The sequence below is a fragment of the Gossypium hirsutum genome, chromosome D11 (assembly GCF_007990345.1).
Source record: "Gossypium hirsutum isolate 1008001.06 chromosome D11, Gossypium_hirsutum_v2.1, whole genome shotgun sequence".
In the NCBI taxonomy this organism is placed as follows: domain Eukaryota; kingdom Viridiplantae; phylum Streptophyta; class Magnoliopsida; order Malvales; family Malvaceae; genus Gossypium; species Gossypium hirsutum.
In genome coordinates this window covers 1,386,541-1,407,765 of record NC_053447.1, presented here as the reverse complement: position 1 = coordinate 1,407,765, position 21,225 = coordinate 1,386,541, and the positions used below count along the sequence as shown (strand labels likewise).

Below are 21,225 nucleotides of genomic sequence, written 5' to 3'. Positions count from 1 at the left end.
CAAAAGGTGTGAGTATGGAGATTGAAAGGATTGTTAGGAAATTTGTTTGGAGATTCTCGGGTGGTAATCTTAATATTTCCTTGATTGGATGGTATGATTGTCGTTTACTTCTTGATAAATGGGAACGAAACTCGGATTTAGGCATATCCATAGTCAAAACAAGGTGTTTCTTTTGAAATTGAGGATCAATTTTATTAACAAGATGGATGCGCTATGGGTGAAAGTTTTACGTGCTAAATACAAGGTTACTGAAAGATTTCTCAATAGTATATCATTGAACCAATGTAGCCATGTGTACAGAGTAATGATGAGTACTTAGGAGGATTTAAAAAAGAATGTGGCTTGAAGGATTGGTAACGTCATGGTGTAAAATTCTGGATAGACTCTTGGTTTAGGGACTTTGGTTCGTTGATCGATTATTGCACTCAAACGGCGCATTCGTTCTCGGAAGCCACAGTCTTTGGGATGATAACAACCGAAAGGGGATTGGAACTGGTATTGTTTTATTGATGAACTTCCATTGGAGATTGTACATTACTTTGTTGTATCCAGTCCATCTCTAGAAGCAAAAGGCAATGATATTTGTGTGAGGAAGGCCTTGGAATCAAGCAATTATACTGTGTTAAGGGGTTATAAATCCATCTAGCAAGATATGTGGCCTGATGCGAACGAGAAATGGAAAGCTATTTGGAGAATTAAGGTACCACAACAGATAAGGCAGTTCCTCTTGTTGTGTTTACATGGTCGGCTGTTAACTAATGAGGAAAGATATCGTCATCATTTAACAGACGATAGCTCGTGTCGAATATGTGGTAATGTGTTGGAATCAATTGAGCATGTTTCAAGAGAGTGTCCAATGGTGCAAGCTATCTGGAAGTGGTACTTCAATAGAATTTTTTACTGATAATTTTGAGTTATGGCCACATAACGGGAATATCCACAAGTGAAATTATTTAAACTTAACACGGATGGTGGAGTTGATGTGAATTTTAAAAACGCAACGGTAGGTAGCTTAACAAAGTGCTTGAATGACAATTGAGTTTTAAGATATGGTCGGAACATGGGAGTTAATTCAATTTTAGATGATGAACTACAAATGTTATTGATGAGATGAACAAACGGTTAATTCAATAATGGGATCCGGAAGCATGAGGTTACCATTGCTTGGAATAGAGGCCCAAGGTTAAAATCAGTCATGTGCCATATCGGGATTTCATCTTTTTTCTCAACCGCTGTTGCAGGTGCAAGCTGTTCTAGACCATGTGGTTGAGCTTGTTACTCAACTTCCTTATGTAAACTAAATATATATATATTAATCGTTTATCCATTCAGACACTTTTGTCGGAAAAGGGAAAAACAAAATTCTCCCCAACGGTTTCATCGTTGATTTAATTGGAAAGTCCAAAATTGACCTTCCATTGATACAAACTTCACAACTTCATCCTTATTTTCTTCACTCATCAACCAAAAGAAATTCGAATTACTTTCCACGTGGCATTTTATAAAATAAACTTAAGAATTAAGAAAACCTTTGGCAATAATAATCATCGATCAAAATACCTGTAAAATGTATTGAAACAGCTAAGAACACAACCAAAAATTTTCATTAACACCAAATATAAATCATACTAAATTAATTACCTTTTAATTTATAGCCATAAAATAAAACCAAACCATTTATCATTGGTCAACGAAGTTTGACGACAAAGATTTGAATCTTCAACCCCTTTATATACTTTTCCTCATTCACATACCATGTAAACGTAAATTCGTTGTTTTCAAGGCCAAGGTATTAAGCCTGGAATTTTTCATGAATTTTTCTCTTCTTTTTTCTCTTTAATTTCGCTTTTTTTTTTAAAAAATTTTAATTTTTTTTTCAAATCTGAGTTGGGAAAGGAAGGGAGGAACATCAACGCGAGCTTTCCATTTTTCATTCAAGAAAAGGAAAGCTCGCTTCTTTGTTTTTTTTTTTTTTGAATTTTTAAAAGAAAATTCAAATCAAAAGATGGTGACGTTGTTTTCGATCCAATTCCATGAACCTTCATTAACGCTGTTGTTGTTGTTGTTGCTCCTCGTTGTTCCTTTCTCTTCGTCTTTAACCGTCGGGTCGCAACGGAATTTCACGACGACGGCCATCCTATTACCTTCCGAGTCGGCCGACGCATGTGGCAGTTCGCCCCGTCCTTATGCATGTCCAGTCAATTGCTTTAGAACCGATCCCGTTTGCGGTGACGACGGAGTCACCTATTGGTGTGGATGCGCCGATGCTCATTGCTCCGGTGCCAAGGTTGCCAAGATAGGATTCTGCAATGTCGGTAATAATGGCGGAACTGGATCTTTCCCTGGTCAGGCTTTACTTTTGTTGCATATAGTTTGGCTCATTGTTCTAGGCTTCTCTGTTTTCTTTGGCCTAATCTGATTCTCTCCTCCTCTTTTTTGTTTTTCTTTATAAGAACGAAGATTTTAATTCAACTTTTTTTAGTCACAATTGATCTCAGTGAAAATGTATCCTTCCATTTCCAGCCTTTCACGTCTCTAGCCGTTTCAATTTTCTTTTTATCAATTATTTCGAATTTAACATTTTTAAAACCTATAAACAATCAATTTATTCATTCCGTATATGATATAACAACTATAATACAGATTTAATCCAATTTTTAAGTTTAATTTGAAATCGAGGATGGGAATCAAACCTCATTGAAGATTTCGGGCGGCTCGATACTTTTCCCTCCAACAAAGCTTTTGCTTTAAAAGTAAAATTTGATTGCATTTGAACGAATTTTAAGGCTAATATTTGAAATTGAGCAGTTTGAGCGCTTGATTTGATTGCATTCAAAAAGTTAATAAATTTGTGTGCAACTTACTTTATAGTTGAAAACTGATAGGTGTAAAATAATAAATAAAGATGGCACAATTAAGAATATGTGACAAAGAGAGTAATTTTTTAACTGGCATTATTAGATATGTCATTCAATATATTTCATTCTCAAACAGAAAAATGTTACTCTTATTTTAATTTTGGAGGGTTTAGCTCAATAAACTGTTACAAATTCTCATTCACCAAATATTATAATTAGAGGATTTGACTATCCAATCTTCCGTTTGTGCTCAAATTAGCTAAAAAAACCCAGAACTCTGTATCAAATTCTTGTTAGATGCAGTGTTTAGAACCATAAGCAAAAGAAATGGAATCAAATTGCTTTTATCAATCCTAACATCACCCAAAACCTAACCTTTTACTTTCAAAATGTTCGAAATAATCATCTTTGTACTAAGTAGATACAATGACCCAGAAATACAGTTCTACTCTTTCTTCTAGGAGCCTGTTTTATAGCTCGGTGGAGAGACGTTTAGACGAGAACGTTGGCAGAAACATCACTAAAACTGGGCTTTTGTACATGGTGAGAGCTTGAGAAATACAGTTCTACTCTTTCTTCTAGGAGCCTGTTTTATAGCTCGGTGGAGAGACGTTTAGACGAGAACCGTTGGCAGAAACATCACTAAAACTGGGCTTTTGTACATGGTGAGAGCTTGAGCAACCGTGTTGTAGAACTAGGAAGCAACATTGTTGTTACCCTATCAATGAGCATAAAGGACAAATTCAATAAGCATCGATATGTCCCCAGATATATCCCTTTCATGTCCTTGACAATGTTACTGAAAGCTTGAATGTACTGCTCTACGATCCTCGAACTTGTTGCCTGTAAAATAAGCCATAATTTTGAGATCTCATTTTTCTACTCGGCAATGAGCAGGACATTGGTACCTCTCGTCTCGTCTACAAATGATTTTGGCCTTAAAACAGTTTATGATTCATTTAAATGACAAATGCTATATATTACAGCATATAACAATACATAGAACAGATCAATATGTCCTACAATTGAACCGAGCTTTAAATGGTAAGTCATCAGTATGTTCCCTCTATCTGCAAAATCCAGAGAACTAATGAGGCATTAAATCTTTATACTAGTGCAAACACCGGGAACGGAGATCTCCTCAGCAATACCTATTTGACATTTACAAGTATCGAAACGAGGCCAACATGTTTACGGAGCTTCTATATGCAACCAGATAAAAGTAATCACCTATATCCATGCCAATTATGATTAATAAAAAGCCCAATCATTTGTTTTAACATAAGGACCAGTTACAAGTTGATATCACTTACCTTGTGCTCAGTTAACCTGATCCATTCTCGTAGCCTCAGAGGCTAAGATCACAGCGTTTTTCATACCATCAGAAATGTTGATGTTGGACTGTCTTTCTCATGTTGTCTAAATCAACCGTAAAAGAAGTTGATACGGTGCCACTAGACACTACTGCATTACCTTTGGATTCAAGAACCTGAGCTCTCTTTTTATGTTCTGCTTCTGCTTGCATTTCCGTAGCTGCCTTCACTCCACGAGACAAAGATATATCCCCTGGGATGGCAGGGAAGTTGAGTATATATGAACCATGCATGGTGAACACGGAGAATGACCTGAGCTGAAAATATTGGCTAAACCATACTCGCTTATCTAATAACAGAGACAATGAACGCCGAGTCTTTTGCAGCCACATTGATGGCCTCTTGCAACAGTCGTGCGCTGCAATTCGAGTATGATATGAGATTGATGCAGTATCGTTCCAACCACTTTGGCACTTTCCCAATTACTTGTTGGTGGAAAATTGCCGCGTACATTTAACAAACATTAGGCATAAATTTGTCGACATGTCATACGGGACAAAACAAGCTCTGACGCAGAGATTAATCATGGAACCTGTAGTCAACACATCAAATAAGCTACTATATATTATACAGTTTTCAACTTGACACCAAAGGCAGGCACCATTGAAGACATACCTTAGCCTTCCTTAGATATAAGTTAATCAATGGTGAATGAAAAAACAATCATAATACATTCCACACAAAGTGAAAACAACATCGTTATAACCAAGAGAAAGTCACAAAGACTCACATTTACAGCTTATCTAAAGAGAAAAAGGATTCACAGAGAGGCTTGACCTATGTCGTCGTCTGATTTACAGTTTAAGACTAATCCTATTCGGACCGAGATGGTATTCAGGTAAAATTCTCCCCTCTATTGGGGACCACTACAAGATTCCAACTCTGTCTAAATGCCCGGAGAAGAATTGCCAACAATCTATTGATACTTGACCAATATTGATAGAGTCAGACTTGCAATATAAACTCAATTCATTTCTACGGTGGGTTGATTCATGAAAGTTAAATATGTTAAATTTCAATAATCATAATAATAATAAAGCATGGGAGAAACAAAGAAGGAAAACGAACCACAATTTTTTCATTGAGAGTATCCCTCTCTTCGATCCACTAGAATTGATGAACGGTAAAGCCCTTTTAAAACCCATTGAACTGGGGGGAAAACCCAGAATCTTTTCTGCATGTTCTAGCAGTACAATGAAATGACTATTCAGATTTGATTAAAAACTAAATTTATTTTTATTCTTTTAGTATGGGTGAGTGATATTCAGGGGTGGGCAGAGTTGAGATTCCAATCTCCAGTTGCTTAGGTTTAAAAATAATAATTATTTAAATTTAATTGTAAATTTATATTAATATTGAATATAGAATTATTTTTATTAATTGAGCCAATAAATATTGAAATTATAAATGCAAGTTCAACCCAGAGTCTCACAAGCTCATCATCACCTCCACTCTTATATTAAAATTAAACATAAATATTAAACTTATTTTTATTACATAAATAAATTTAATTAATGATCATATAAGTGGTCATACCACTATAATATAAATTTTTAATTCATCCGATGAAAATTTTATAAAAAAATTAAAAAAATAACTTCTATTCAATCAAATTTTACCTTGTTTCAAACCGATTTTTGATCTCGTTGGTCCGGTCGACTGGTCTAAATCAATTATGAAAACACCAATAAAACAGACTCTCTGGTTTGATTGATGAATTTACTTTGTTCAATATTTTAGAATTAAATCAATAATCAAATTGATCAAATCATTAAAATTTTCAATTTAATTAATTCAAAATAAATAAAATTATAAAAAACCAATTCAATTAATTTGTATCCACTTACAAACTAATAGATTTTTAAAAAAAATTTTTAACTAATACTAATTCTCAATTCAATCATTGATTGAGCCCTAGTCTTGCATTCTATAATTTTGCATGCAAAAGTTTTTACTTGTAGATTAAGCAATGAAATGGTAGGATATTTGATTGATTGTTTGGGAACTCAAAAAACCTGAACACGACAGCTTTGTTGACCGCCGCGCTTAGGACTATGTTCTACTTTATTTATTTACTACAATTAAACTGATGACAATAGTGGGCAACTTTTTCAATAAATAATCTAAAATGCAAAATTCGACTTTTCGACATTAAATTTAAAGTCAAGTTGTATTAAATTTTTAAATAAAACAATTTTAATTGATAAATATATACTTATTTATTTACCTATCATTTCCAATTTTTTAATAAAAAATTATGAGTTATATAAAAATTAAATCACTGAAAATATTAGGAATATATAAATATATTTAATAAATTTAAAATAAAGTTTTATTAATAATATGGTAGACATAATTATGATATAAAATAAAAATTGTGATTGTCTTGTCCCCTTAATTATTTACCATAAGAAACAAAAAAATATTCTTCCTTTCAAATCTAACCAGAAAAATGGTTCAGTAATTACCCTTTTCATACTTATTTTGATCAGTGTGGAATGAATCATTTTCCAGTTACAGTTTTGTGGGTGAAAATTATAATTCACTTCTTTTCACGATCTTCAATTTCAAGTTTCTTAATAAATATTCAACAAATTAATTGATATTATATTTATATATTGTTTTATTCATTATTAGTCTAATTTTTAAAGTATACACTTTTCTATGGGTTTTTATTATTTGTCAATACGTAAGTCAGGTCAAGCGGAATTCGGGTTGGATTTAAGTATGATATTAATACATTTTATGTTTGTTTAAGTTCGACCTGATCTAAAATATGAGCTTAAAATTTTGTTCAAATTCGCCTATATTTGTATATAGTTAACCCAAAGTAATTTTTATTTGTTCATATTATTTAAAAAAATTAATATTATATATATTAATATTATTTTTTATATAATATTTAATGATTTTAGATTTTTATTTATTAAAATTTTATATTTAGTTATCTTAAAATTTTTTGTAGTACTTGTATTACAATAGATTTGATTTTTATGTTTATAAATTACATAATATATTAAAAATAACAAGAATATAAAATATTATAAACTTAAAAACAAGTCAAGTTCGGACCTTTAATATTCAAGTCTAAGTCTAACTCATATTTTAAATTAGTTTATTTTTTTTGCTTAAACCCTCTCAAATTTCGGATAGATCTTTGGACTTAGACAGATAATCTCACTCGTGAATAAGTTTAGGTTAAATAAAAATAATAAAAATTTACGACTTTCATTCAAAAAAATCAAATTAAGGAACCAAAAGGAAAAAAGAAATATCCGAAGCATTTTCATATGTTGCCACGTAGCTCATATATACCCGGTTACAGTAGGACTCTTTTCTGAGTGTTCTCCACGTAGGAAAAGAAAAAGCTTATTCGCTACCTTACTCAAGACTTCACTTGGCTTCAATGCTACCTTTAAAATTTCACCAAAATTACGTCCTTGGACAGAAATAAAAGAAAAATAAGATAAAGGGACTCTCGGGCTAATTTTATTGATAATCAAATAAATTTTTAATTTTGATAATAATAAAAAAGCATGAGTGAAAGTTTTTATAAAAAATTGTGTTCGGACGATGGACTGTACATGCAGGCTTGGTCCTCGGATTATTTGAGAGTACAGTTATTTAGGGTCTAAAGTTGAAAGGGATCTAGAAAATATTTGTTTTTTAATTTTTAATGTGATAAAAAAATTCAGACTAAAATAAATTAATTAAACGTTTAAAACTTTTAATTTTTCATTATAAATACTTCATGAGTCGAATAACTTTTCAACTTTTATTATATTATTTTCTATAATTTTTTTAAAAAGGTGTAATTTATTATTTAGTCAGAACAGATTTATGTACACACCATACAATCTTTCTCGCTTTCATCTTTAAATTTGGATTTCGTTAAAATATAATGATTTGAAAATTATTTGAAATTAAAAAAATAAATATTTAAAAGAACGGTAATAAAAACATAAGGGGGGGGGGGAACACAGCATAAGGGCAAAAAAATAGATTAGCTGACAAGTAAGTACGCGGAATATCCGAGTTGAAACGCGGGCACTAACTGAAATTGAAGAAAATAAAATAATCGGTAACTTTCTAAGTGGTTTCCTTTATAATATATGCCCAATAAAAATGGCCTATGGGGACATCTTCCTTTTCCCTTAAACTCTTTCAAATCCAAATACTAATTCGCCCTGAATCTTCTTCCTTTTAGGGTTTCAAACGATCCTTTATGCTTTGAATCTCCTCCTCCTTTTTGGGTTTCAAACGATCCTTTATTTGGGGGATTAACAGCAGTTTACCATGGCTGTTATCTCACTGAATTCACTGCCAATCGGAATCAGATTCCGACCAACGGACGAGGAGTTAATCGATTTTTACTTGCGAGCTAAAGTGAACGGGAAAAGGAAAGATGAGATTGGGATTATACGGGAAGTTGATGTTTGTAAATGTGAACCGTGGGATTTGCCTCATTTGTCTGCTGTAAAGGGTCGTGACCCGGAATGGTTTTTCTTTTGCCCACTGGACCGGAAGTATCCGAACGGAAACCGGCTTAATAGGGCTACCGAGGCGGGTTATTGGAAGGCTACGGGTAAGGATAGAAAGATAAAGTCTGGGTCTTGCTTGATTGGCATGAAGAGAACTTTGGTGTTTTATACGGGTCGAGCTCCTAAAGGGAAGCGAACTAATTGGGTTATGCATGAGTACCGTACTACTCTTGATGAACTTGATGGGACCAAGCCTGGACAGGTTCGATCACTGGGTCTTTCTTAATTCGTTTGATTGTTTTTTTTTTAAATTCAGAATTTGATGGGTTAATTTGTTTTGTTGTGTAGAATCCTTTTGTAATTTGTCGTTTGTTCAAGAAACAAGATGAGACTATTGAAGATATTAATGGTGATGATGTTGATCCTGGGGCCTCTTCTCATACGGAAGAGGTGCAATCGGAGTTCGATGGGCCTTCGGTGGAACGAGGAGCCGGAAAAGTTCCGGATGAAACTCGGCCTGTGGGTTTATGTAATGAAGCCGTTGCACCTATATTTGACTGCAACAACGATGGGTTTAATGCTTGTGAACTGGAAGAAATGGCACCTGCACAGGTGAGAAAATGGAACTGGATTTGGATTTGGGTTTTGCAATCATTGCTGTAGTGCTTATGTTGTTTGATGTGGTTTTCAGGTGGATCTACTTGGAGAAGCTTTGGTTCAATTTTGTGATCCAATGATGGAGCCATTGGATTGGAAGCTCTTTTCACCATTACATTCGCAGATCGAAGCCGAGGGGGCACCTTGGATGTTTGATCATGTCGGGAACAGTTTTGGTGGGGTGAAGTTCGAGCATGGCACAAACGAGAATGATGCTGAATTCATGAACTCTATCCTGAATAATTTGGATGACTATTACAGCGATGACTCAAGCAGTCGAAGGAATTCAGTTATTGAAACCGAGACCCCAAAGTCAATGGCCTTTGGTACAAATGGTGGATTGTATTGCAAACCTGATGCTGAACCGGCTCGAGTATTGGTGAGTAGTAGAACCAAGCTTGTTACATATTTGTTTACTGTCTCAATATTCATTGAAATCATGAAATGCCTCATTGAACTCCTATTCAAAATTCATACAGCTTGGGACCGGAACTGCCAACGGAGGAGCATTCTATAATGTGCTAAATAGCAATGGAGAACCAAGCAACCATGTAAACACAGCTTGTAACGTCGACACTGCACCTACCATCAGGATTCAATCTCGTGCTCATCGGATTCAGCCAGACACAGAGAACTTTGACACACAGGGTATCGCATCGAGAAGATGTAAACTTGTCCATTCACCTCGCTTCGAAGCGAAAGAACATGACTCGAAACCCATCCTTCCGAAGGTGAGAAATTTGTAAACTATGACATAGTGTTAAGCCATTGCCAAATCCAGATATTTGGGCATTAATAGAGTTGTCTTTTACAGGGTGTAAAAGCCATGGAAGAGTGTATCAGTGTTGACAGCGATGCTGCTCGAAGGACCATGGACGAACCCCGGATTTTCGAGACAAGCAAAAGAGATGTTTCGAGGTTGAAGAGCAAGATTCCAGTCTCTGAAGCGGTTTCATATCGATGTTTGAAGAGGTTTTCAGCTCGTCGCCAGCATAAGCCGTTCAGTGTTACTATGTTTCGGGTCGTTGCTGTAATGTTAATCTTGTTTGTAGCTTTGGTTAGCACATTGAATGTTTTGTAATTTGATGCTGTTTTTGTGTTGAATTTTTGTTAGTAATTAAACTATTAATCATATTTGCAATATTGATATATGCAAATTAATTAATTCGAGTTAAAACAAAATAAAGATAAAAATGCAATTTATTAATTGATTTGAAATCATCTAAACTGATTTAGTTTTCTATTTTTGTAGATTTTGGTACATTTTCAAATTGCTACCTAATTTTTTTTTATCCAGTTAGTTACTTGAAGTTTGCTTCTTTTTTTTTTTTAAATTGATACTTAAATTTGACTTCGTTTTAAATTAGCTCAAATATCAATTTAAACTATTTGGATACCAAATTAAATATTAAAGTCAAATTTAAATCCCTAATTGAATAAAAAATTAATATATTTATATTTTACAAATAAAACATCGATGGAATTAATTTAATAAAATCAAAAATTTCTCGCAACTTTATTTCATAATTAATACGCTATCAAATAATATACCTAATAATTATAATTATTTTAAAGTAATTTTCTTTGGCTTTCTTTTTCAATTTTCTATTGACTAGGATCGGAGACGATCATAGGCAGGCCGTAATTTCAAGCCGGTTTGATAGGTTTGGGTTTGGCTGTCTCGGAAAATGAGTTTAAAATTTTGTCTAAGATCGACTTGGTATTAATTTTTTTTTATATTGTTTTTATATAAAAATAAATTTAAAAATATAATACATCAAACGCACTAAAAACATTAAAATAAATATTTCCCAACAAATTAAAAATAAATTTAAAAAAGTCTATACTTAACAAGTAAATGCCTCTAAAATAGTAACAAAATTAACAAATATCTAAACAATAACAACAAAATAGTATCAATATAATAGTGCAATGGTAGCAAAAAAGAAAAAAGTGCCTATATTTTTGTCTAAGCCTATTTTTCAGAGCTATATTTTTGTCCAAACCCTCCCACTTTTCGAGCAGACTTTTAGGTGACCAGACGCATGATCAGGTCTAAATATGATATACTCTATCAAGAATTCTTTTAATAATATATATATATAGACTACAAATATAATATAAAAAGAATCAAATCGAGATAAAAATTGGATAAAACACATATATATTAATATAATAAAGGGTAAAATAAAAATTTGGTACTTGATCTTATTCACTCTTCTCAAATTAGTATTTAAAGGTTTTTTTTTCTAGATTAACACTTAAACTTTTTTCCGCCTAACTAATTTGGTACTTTTTTAAACACCGTTTAAGTTTGAAACAGGTGATAATACCATACAACAACACGTCTCGTTTCATCTCCTGCTTATTTATATATATTTATAGATCAAATACTAATTCTACTCCATGTTAAAGACTGAATTGAATTAATAATTAATGTAAACTCTATTATTTTAAAATCATATTTATTCTGTCTAAAAAATTCAATAAATACCTAATGCAAATTAACTTTACCCTTCTATGAAATCACATTGGAAAATTTTTCTTTTTTGTTATTGATTTCTCTTTTGCTTTTCGTTTTTTTTTTCTGCATTAAGGTAAGAAGGAATTTGATCCTTACGGTATAAACAGTTATGAAACAGGGTCTTCAAGTTCATCGAATTTACCACCGCTGTCGTTCACTGTCAATAACCGGCCGTCAATTCCGTTTATTGATTTGAATCAATCCATGAATTCGCTGCGGATTGATGATGCTTACCAACCTTTTGAATTCCCTCCTATGGGTTTTCACCCAATTTCCACTCCATTTCGTATTTTTCAACCCAAAACCCATTGTTATCCTTCTTATGGCTTACCAACGCCAACCAGCCTGGACCATATTCCTCTACGGGATAGTGGTGGTGGTGACCGTGGCGGCTTTTTTGATTGGGAGAAAACAAAGCCGGTTTATAATAATTGCATGGATCCTTACATGTAACGTGCGTGGATTATCTCATTATAGTATTTTGTGGATGCTTTTAAATTAACACTAATCCATCATTAATCATGTCATATAAATCATAAACCATGTCTATTGATTTAAAAAAGTTTCATAAATTTAATTATAATAAGTTCTAACCTTAAATATTATCATATATGTATATATATCATATTAAAGTAAATTTATTTGTTGAAATTTTGTTTTTACTTAATAATTTATTTTGAGGATTTTGATATTTTGAATCATAAATTCCTAAATAAGTTATATTATCTTGAGTTGAGTTAGATTTTTATTGATGAAGCACTTAAATTTTGTTTAACTTGGTTTAGACACTTAAACTTTTCCCAAACCTAAGAGATAAAATATCAACCTGACCCACAATATCAATTTGTTGAGAAATTCAACCATCTTAAATATTTATTGATTCAAATTTTCATTGACCATTGTCTTTAAATGCACTTAAAGCTTGAATTTCCATAATGTTTTGTTTTTGGTATCAAATTGCAGTGCCCCATTCCCTTGAATCTGATTTTCTGCTACCTAGAAATTACAATACGAATCAAGTTCCATTCAGCAACCCATATGAGAATCCACTAAGTTGGCATGGCATTACTCCAAGTGACCCTATACCTTCCATAAAAACTTCACCTGGGATTGCTTTTAGACCACCACCACCATCACCTGTTGATGCATTTTCTTCGGCATACGATACCCTCTCGTTCAAAAATCTTAACATCGGCATCAAAACTCGACTGGCAAACCATCAGTAGCCGAAAAGCTTTCAAAACCACCAAATATGTCCTCTAAAGGAGCTTCAACTTTTTATGATGAATCTCCATTTCGAACTTCCAAGCCTGTTTTCGTGCCGGATGCAAAGAAACACGACATACTTGATCGTGATCGTGGTCGAGCACATAATTATCTGCCTATGAAGTTTTCAGACGTAGTTAAACTTCCTCCACGGAAACCATCGGGTAGTATCAGAATGAGTGTTGAAAATGGGAAAGTAAAAGATGGTTCAAACTCTTCGAAATTCAATTTGTTCCCTACTTTACCAACTAGAAAACGATCCAATCTTCGAAAAACGGATCTGAACAAAGATTATTCTTTATTCAGTCAGTCATTGGATGAGTTTGATAAGGAGACTTCCCTTCAACAAGGTTTTGCTGAAGGTAAATTCGAGGCCGGTGTTGCTGATTTTTATATGAAGATGAATTGTGATTCTACTAAGCATTCTAATTTCTTAAGCAAGAGATCATTTTCTAGTTACGGTGATAATATTTTGTTAGAAAGAATGCTTGTATTATCTGATATGCTTCTGTCTTGGTGTTCGGATCATACGTATGAATTATAGGAAAAAGATCAGAAATCCTTGGAGAAAATAATCAACAATCTTCATACATGCATGTCGAAAAGTATCAGACAAGAACCATCATTTTTTAGCGGTCTTTCCGAGGCAGGTGTAGCCGATTTTCATACGAAGGCGAATATTATCCACCGCAGTGATTTTAATTTCTTAAGTAGATCATTTTGGAGGGTTAACCATAAGATTATGATATATAGAATGCTTAGCTAATCAGATTTTCTTCTGTCTCTTTGTTCCAATTATACGTATGAATTAGAGGAAGACGAGCACAAATCGTAAGAGGAAATAATCAACAATCTTCATACGTGCATTTCGATAAATATCGTACAAGATTCAGCATTGGTTAGAGAGCTTTCTGATTCTATTCCGAGTCAGAAACTAGAAGAGAAGGGCAATCATTCTGTTTCTATCGATAGTGTCTTGAAGCTGAAAATTGATAAGACCGCTGAGGTAAATACTTATTTGATTCAATATCATTTGAATGTACATTTAGATTCTAATCTCTTGCTTGTTTGGTAATTTACAGAATATAAAGAAGATTCTTATGGAGGACACAAGTTCTTGTTTTACAAGACTTTATGGCTCGAAGCAGAAGCTGCTTTATGTTCCGTTAATTGCATGACTCGCTTTATTAACACCAAGACTGAAATCGAAAAATCTAAATTGGACGATGAAAAGGGTTAAAATTTTAGATTTTCTTCATTGTTTTTGTTGGAAGATCTTTCATTTTATTTATCTTGTTTTAGATTTGTCAAAAGGTTCATCCAATGAGGACGAAACGTCGAGTTTCGAGCTTAACGAGAACGATGAGTCATCTAAGACCATTGAACCACTAGCAACAGCTTGTGATGACGAGGTTGATAAATCATTTAAGCTCGAAAGCGGATTGACCCAACTGGTTTCTGGTTTCGTTAGTGACTCGAGTTTCAAGCTTAACGAGAAGGATAAGTTATCTTGTGATGATGAGGTTGATAACTCCACTGAAACAGCTTGCGATACTGATGATGAAGTTTCACAGCATCAAGACTTTAACTTTGGTCATGCCGGAGAACAATCGGAGGTGGGGGGACTTTAATGTCCAGTACGGTTGCACGGTACGGCCTGGTAGTAGTTCCGGAATCGGTGATCAACCCACTACAAATTGGTATGACGACTCGTCTACTGACTGGGAACATGTCTCGAACGAGGCTATTAGTCTTTATAGTTTTTGAAATTTGATTACTTTTAATCGATTAAATCAATTTTATTTTTATACTTTTCAAATTTTAAAATTTCGATCTTAATGCAAATGATAATTGTTATTTCATTAATTAGATTTTTAGTAAGTAATATATTTATTGCATTAAATTTTTGGAAATAGTAGAACTTAAAGAATTTAATCCTTACTAAAAATGATTAAATTAAAATACAGAGATTAAATTTATAATTTTCAGAACAAGAACTAATAGAAGAATTTAGCCATTATTTTGCTTTTCAATCTTTTAATTTCCGTCAATTTTTTTCTTGTGATTGAGAGTTCATAATATTATTTTTGCTTTCTCAACATTCTAAATGCATTTTTTTTACATAAATTTTTAAATTTTGAATATTTATGTCAATTTTTTAAAGCAGAAATCAGTAACAGAGATGGTGATAATGTAATTAGAGAAAATTCTCTAAATGCCATCTAAAATTCACATTAGATGGTAAACTAACTCAACTGGGACAACTAAAATGTCGATACTAATTCCGATAACTCATCGACGACAGCCAACAAGACCGACCGGCTGTCCAGCAAGACGAGAATACCTTAAGTGATAAGGTCCACAATAGCACTCATAATGTCTCTTTAAACAGATAATTCGATCCATGAACAAGTATAAATGTACGTTAATTTAAAGCGATGGACAAAATAATCCAGAAATTACACATGACCCACATTTTCCTCATATCAACGGCAGTTTGCTCTATGATCTAATTTACTCAATTTTTTAATAAAGAGACCAAAATATAATATAACAACCCTCACAAAGAAAAGAGAGAGAAAGTTGACAATTGATCGTCTTTACACGTATTTGATTATTGACGACTTTCGCCTATGAAAAGAACATCAAGTTCTAGCTGTTATAAGATTTTGAAATAGCGCTTCATTGCAAAATAGCGCTTCATTTCACTCTCAAAGAGAGAATTCAAGGTTATTCGAGTTAAAACCTGATATTAAGACAGATACCAATGCATACTCTGCAAGTAACACTAAGCATAGACATGTTTCAAGCTTTAAAGAAACAAAGCCTGTGATCTTCGATCTTCATTCAAAATCACTTGAAAATAAGAGTACCTTGTACCCAAACTTTAGCAAAAGCAGGAGCTTATAGACACAAAATGGAGAGAGTTTCTTCAAAATCTAGAAGGCTGACCCTTAGGAATCCTCACTTGCCTTTGAGATTTCCAAGTCTCAACATGCTCTGAAGCATCACAATGTAACACCCAAAACTCACATGGTGCAGCTGAATCACAAACATAGCAGTAACACTGCATTCAAACACAGAACCCCAAATTACAAAATTTCTCAAAAATCAAGATAAATCCGCCATTAAAGTAAAAAAAAGAAAAAGGATTGTTCTTTTGCATAATATTACCAGGTGACAATGTCTGTCATGTGGTGTAGTATCAAATGGAAATTGCAAACATAGATGCCTTGAATGTGGATAATCTCTACAAGCCACCTAAACAAACAAACAAAAAAAAACCATTTTAGGGTTTATTTTCTAGGGGAAATAATAATACCCAGAGCACAAAATTGAACTGGTTCGAAGTTTTTATTCCAATCAACTGTACGACCATGTTAACAAGAAATTGAATTTAAATAACAAAAACAGAGAAAAAGAACCTGGCCCTTCTCGGCGACGACGGAGAGATCAGCTTCATCGCCATCGTTGACGGCGGAAAGCTTAGCAATGTCGATGGAATTAAAAGGATTAAAATCAAGAATAAAGCAATCCTCAGTCTCTTCAACCCGTTTCATATCAACGATCTTCTTCAAACAAAATATAGATCTCAACGGACTTTGATGATCCTCTGGGTCTTCATTATTCTCATTATTCCTTTGCTTTTTGTACGTGGGGTTCTTTAATGTCATACCTTTCTCCGCCGATGAAGGTACTATTACTACATTTTTCGCCATTGCCGTTCCCTTTTTGCTTGATTTTCTTCGTTTTCCCATTCGTTTTCCCATTGATCCTTGCGTGCTTCCCTGATTTAACTGTCGATTTAAACCCTTTTTTATTTTATTTATGATAGTAAGGGTAAAATTTGAACGTATTTGAAATCTTGAATTGAATAAAGAATTTGAAAGACAACCGTTGGCTGGGAGGGGTGGGGGGCGCTTTACATCCCTCTAAAGTCTAAAACCCATACAAGCATTTGAATTAACTCCCCGTAATAAAAGCCTAAAATCTAGTGGATCGTTTGTTTTGAAAAGGGATAAAGTAATATTTAATCCTTCAATTTGACAGTTTTTCCAGTTTGATCCTTAAATTTGAATTCCATTAAGAATTTTCCATATCATCACTTGATTTTCTTTTTAACTTTTTCAAAAATGTATATTTTCTTATATATTGTATTTTAGATTTCAGATAATATTTTTTAAATTTTAGAATATTGATAAAACAATTGTCGTTTATCAAATAACTTTCTTAATATTTTATTTTCTTAAAACTCAAATTATTATGTGGGAATGATTTTTAAAATTTATTTCACTTTAATTTATTAAGTAAATTATACTTGTAATCGATCAACTATGATAAGTATTTTTTTAGTCATTTAACTATTAAAAGTTAAAAAATATCACTTAATTATTTGATTTTTTCTTATTTGATTAACGGTATTAAGTGGCCGCATAAAATATGACATGACGACTTTTAAAATTATCATAATAATAACTTTAACCCTTAATATTTGTAGATTATGTCAATTTAGTATTGATTCTAAAAAAAATAATCCTTAATGCTTACTCATTGTTTGATTTGGTATTTTCTTTTTAATTTTACTTTTTTTTTGTCACCCCTTCACCTAAAAAGCTAAAAAAATAAATTTATCAACTAAATTTGATAAAAAATATACAAAAAAATACAATATGTAAATGTTAAGAGTTAATTTTTTTAAAAAAATTAATACTAAATTGACCCAATTTATAAACATCGAAGGTTAAAATTGTTATTAAACAAATTTTAAAAATTATCAAGTTATCTTCATTACTTTCCTAATGTAATTGGTAAATAGTTGAATAATAATTTTGTAACTTAATTGTCAATTGTACGATTACCTCAGTAACCTTAGAAAATACATAATTAATGGGCTTGGGCCTAACCAACCCTTCATACCAGTACTAGTTCCCCTTCTTTGCGCATAAGTACAAGCCGAACACCACTTCTGCAACAAGGAAGTGACGCCATCAACATGTCATGGCCGCCACAATCAATAAACAAATCCCTACCCGACGCCAAATCCATTTTCTTCAACCTTCCAAAGCCAACACCTTGTCTTCCCCACGTATTTCTCACTGCAATTTCTCTTCTTTTCTTCATCTCCTCCACTAAACGCAATCCTTCCTTTGTCAAGTTCCTTCCTTTCGTTTCTTCAGACCGACGTCGTTTTCTCAAAATCCCATCCATGTCTCACTCTGGACCCCCCTTCGCAACCCCACAAGCCCTCTCCGATTGGCTCAAACCACGGTTACCTTCCGACTCGTTAGCTTCGTGGGGGGTCAAGCCTGGAACCAAAAACGTTCACAACCTCTGGCTAGAACTCTCCGAAGGCGAAACTACGATCGTTGATTCTTCCCCTCCGCTCCGTACGGTTAACGTCGTTACGGTTCGTGTGATGGGGAAAGACGACCTCATCCTCGTTGAATCTCGACAACAATTGTCTGACGGTAGTTTCAGGGATCGCTTTAGACCTCTGTCGGAAAAAATGAAGCCCAATGAAACCGTTGAAGAAGCCGTGGCTCGTGCCGTGAAAGAAGAGCTTGGTTCGGTAATTGATCCTGGGTCGGTCAGAATCGTGCCGGGTTCTTATATAAAGAAACTAGAGGAGCGTAATTCGGCGTCGTATCCGGGTTTGCCGGTGCGCTACGTTTTGCATTCGGTAGACGCGTGGGTTGAAGGTGTGCCGGAGGAAGATTTTTGTACTGATGAACAAGAGGAGTACCAGGATTTGAATGGGACCATGGAATTGGAGAAAGCAGTGTCTGTAAGAAAGCATTTTTGGAAATGGGTTAGTTCTGATTCACTTCGTTCTTGAATTTCCACTTATGGAATGAGGAATTTGGTTTAATTATTTCCAAGTTTTTATGGGTTTTTAGTTTTTGCTGCTTGTTTAATCATGGAATTAAAGTACCCATTTTTTTGTGTAGTAAAAAAGGAATATTTTAACTTATATATGTAGCAATATGCATCAAAACAACAGAGTTTCATATACTGTTACAATTTTGTATGTATATACTATATACCATTGTTTCTGTATCACTGAATTTTTGCCATCATCAGTTTTGATTGCTTACAATAAGCTATTGTTTCAATTGTGGAGCCATTGTAGTTAGATTGTGGAGCTTAGGGACTCGTTTGATAAAATGCTAGAAGTATTAGCTTCTAATTTGATAATCTATGATGGCTGCTAAATCTCTAGTTAGAGTAATGATTTATAGGACTAAAATGTCGACAATCAGCACTCTGTATTGCTCGTATTTCATCGAATATACTATCTATGATCTTATGGTCAAATGTCGAGTTAGAGACAAGTTAATTGTACACTATGAATCCTTTCTTCCCATAACGGCTTGAGAGGAGCTCAGCTTCTAGGTCCTTATGTTTAAAGGGTTTATTGAATATGTTCTTTTGAAGTTTCTTACGAGAACTTGGAGTATTTTCTCTGTACTTTGGAATTGATATTTTTAGTTTACAAGAAGCAAGTTGATTTGGTGAACTTTTCTCACTCCTATGGAGCATAGATTAGATGGAAGCACTTTTGGTATCATTTTGAGTAGGGTATAGGAACTTAGAGAATGACCCTTTCGGGTTTTTGCCTGTTGGAGCTGGTACCATTATGGGAACTAATTCTAAAGTTTTAATAAGCATGTATCAACTATATATGGTGCACTGTAGGGGTGGCTTGTTATACTTTTAGTGGTTTGCACTGTAAGGGTGCAGAGAGCCGCTACTATGAAGGCGATTCACTCCTCATTTCATGATGGTCTCCTTGGAGAGTCTGGTTCTAAGCCTGGTTTAGTATGTGGACTGGATTTGACTCTTTACCTTAAGGAGTGGGCCGAATTGGATTTTGTTATATAGGAGGTTGGGATCATGAAGTGAGATTAGACTTGATGTGACTATTGTCCTTGATGGGGCCGTGGTGATGGTGCTATGGCATTGCCTGCTAAGCCATGCATTGTTCGCTAAGCTCTTTGTAACAGCATGTGACATTCTGGCATAGGGATATAACAAATATATTCAGAGTATCTTTGAGGGTCATATCTATATGCATCTGAAAGATGTGCAACATAGATTGAAGTACTAGACTTTTTCCTTTGCCCTTTCGGGGGAGATTAAAGGTGAAAAGCATAAGTTTTATGAAGTTCCGTAGCCTAGTTCATCGTTCACATTATTAGAACAGATCATCAGGTGACACAAATCACTAGCTTTTTTGATATATCCTTAAAAGTTTGGTCACTTTAGAAAACAGTCCCTCTTTCTCTCTTTTTTTTCTTCTGCTTTTTTCTGAGAATAATGTATTTTGTCTGTATTATACATTTTCTTACTGTACAAATCAATTATTAGTTGCAAAATAATTGCAACAAGCAACTAAGATTTAGTCCCAATATCGCTTGATCTCTCTTCCCTTTACAAAAAAGATGAGTTTCTTTTAATAAAGGGCTGGCACTTTCTTTCTCCTATCTCTTTTCTCTCTCTATTTATTTAGCAAATGACTCGAGTCATTTCGCAATAATTCGTACCTTCATGCCGTGTTTATATATTTTCATGCGACATAATAGTGTTTTAAGCTATTACATGTTTATGTATTCGTATTAAGAATCAAGCAAGAGATCTAAGATGCGGATGTGTTATTCGTTATCATAATCTTCGGGTTTTTATTTAATCTTTATAAACCATTTAATAGTTTGTATCTATAAACGTCGGTAATGAAGTGAACATTGTCAAATCTATCATGGATGAAGTCAGAAAATCTTTTTGGTGGGGTTACTATGGTAACAATATAATTTTACCACTTTAATGGTCGCTATCTTTATAATATTTAAAGGATTAAATCAAAATTTTATTATTTTGTGGGGTCAAAGTATAATTTTACTTTTGTTAATTTAAAATTTTAAAAGTCTTAAATGAAAAAATTTTCATTTTAGGAGGGTTGGGACATTGCCACCCCGGTTTCACCCCTGAAATCTATAATTGTTTTAGAGTTGGATACCATGCTTCACCACTCGTTTTGCTTCGTTATAAAGTTATAATATTTAAAATCA

General features: G+C 33.5%; 4 protein-coding genes and 1 long non-coding RNA gene across 5 annotated transcripts; 3 read left to right on the top strand and 2 right to left on the bottom strand.

Moving 5' to 3' along the window:
- The first annotated feature begins 1,670 nt into the window (after positions 1-1,670).
- On the top strand, positions 1,671-2,515 carry LOC107903063 (uncharacterized). The gene has a single exon (XM_016829120.2). The coding sequence runs from the start codon at positions 2,006-2,008 to the stop codon at positions 2,417-2,419; it is 414 nt and encodes a 137-aa protein (XP_016684609.2). The 5' UTR covers positions 1,671-2,005; the 3' UTR covers positions 2,420-2,515.
- A 535-nt stretch (positions 2,516-3,050) lies between these two features.
- LOC107904543 (uncharacterized) lies at positions 3,051-5,522 on the bottom strand. The gene is made up of 3 exons (XR_001686248.2): positions 5,300-5,522; positions 4,172-4,763; positions 3,051-3,701 (listed from the first exon to the last, which is right to left on the bottom strand). It is a non-coding gene; the product is annotated as an uncharacterized lncRNA (long non-coding RNA).
- Positions 5,523-8,400: 2,878 nt separating this feature from the next.
- On the top strand, positions 8,401-10,576 carry LOC107904544 (NAC domain-containing protein 91-like). Its single transcript, NM_001398555.1, has 5 exons — positions 8,401-8,974; positions 9,061-9,324; positions 9,404-9,748; positions 9,849-10,100; positions 10,184-10,576. Exons 1-5 carry the CDS (start codon positions 8,528-8,530, stop codon positions 10,448-10,450), a joined length of 1,575 nt encoding a protein of 524 aa, NP_001385484.1. The 5' UTR covers positions 8,401-8,527; the 3' UTR covers positions 10,451-10,576.
- A 5,166-nt stretch (positions 10,577-15,742) lies between these two features.
- Positions 15,743-17,115, bottom strand: LOC107904545 (uncharacterized). The gene is made up of 3 exons (XM_016830952.2): positions 16,585-17,115; positions 16,334-16,420; positions 15,743-16,226 (listed from the first exon to the last, which is right to left on the bottom strand). The coding sequence occupies exons 1-3, from the start codon at positions 16,927-16,929 to the stop codon at positions 16,092-16,094; spliced, it is 567 nt and encodes a 188-aa protein (XP_016686441.1). The 5' UTR covers positions 16,930-17,115; the 3' UTR covers positions 15,743-16,091.
- Positions 17,116-18,105: 990 nt separating this feature from the next.
- Positions 18,106-19,219, top strand: LOC107904546 (uncharacterized). Its single transcript, XM_016830953.2, has one exon. It carries the CDS (start codon positions 18,153-18,155, stop codon positions 18,993-18,995), a length of 843 nt encoding a protein of 280 aa, XP_016686442.2. The 5' UTR covers positions 18,106-18,152; the 3' UTR covers positions 18,996-19,219.
- The last annotated feature ends 2,006 nt before the right edge of the window (positions 19,220-21,225 follow it).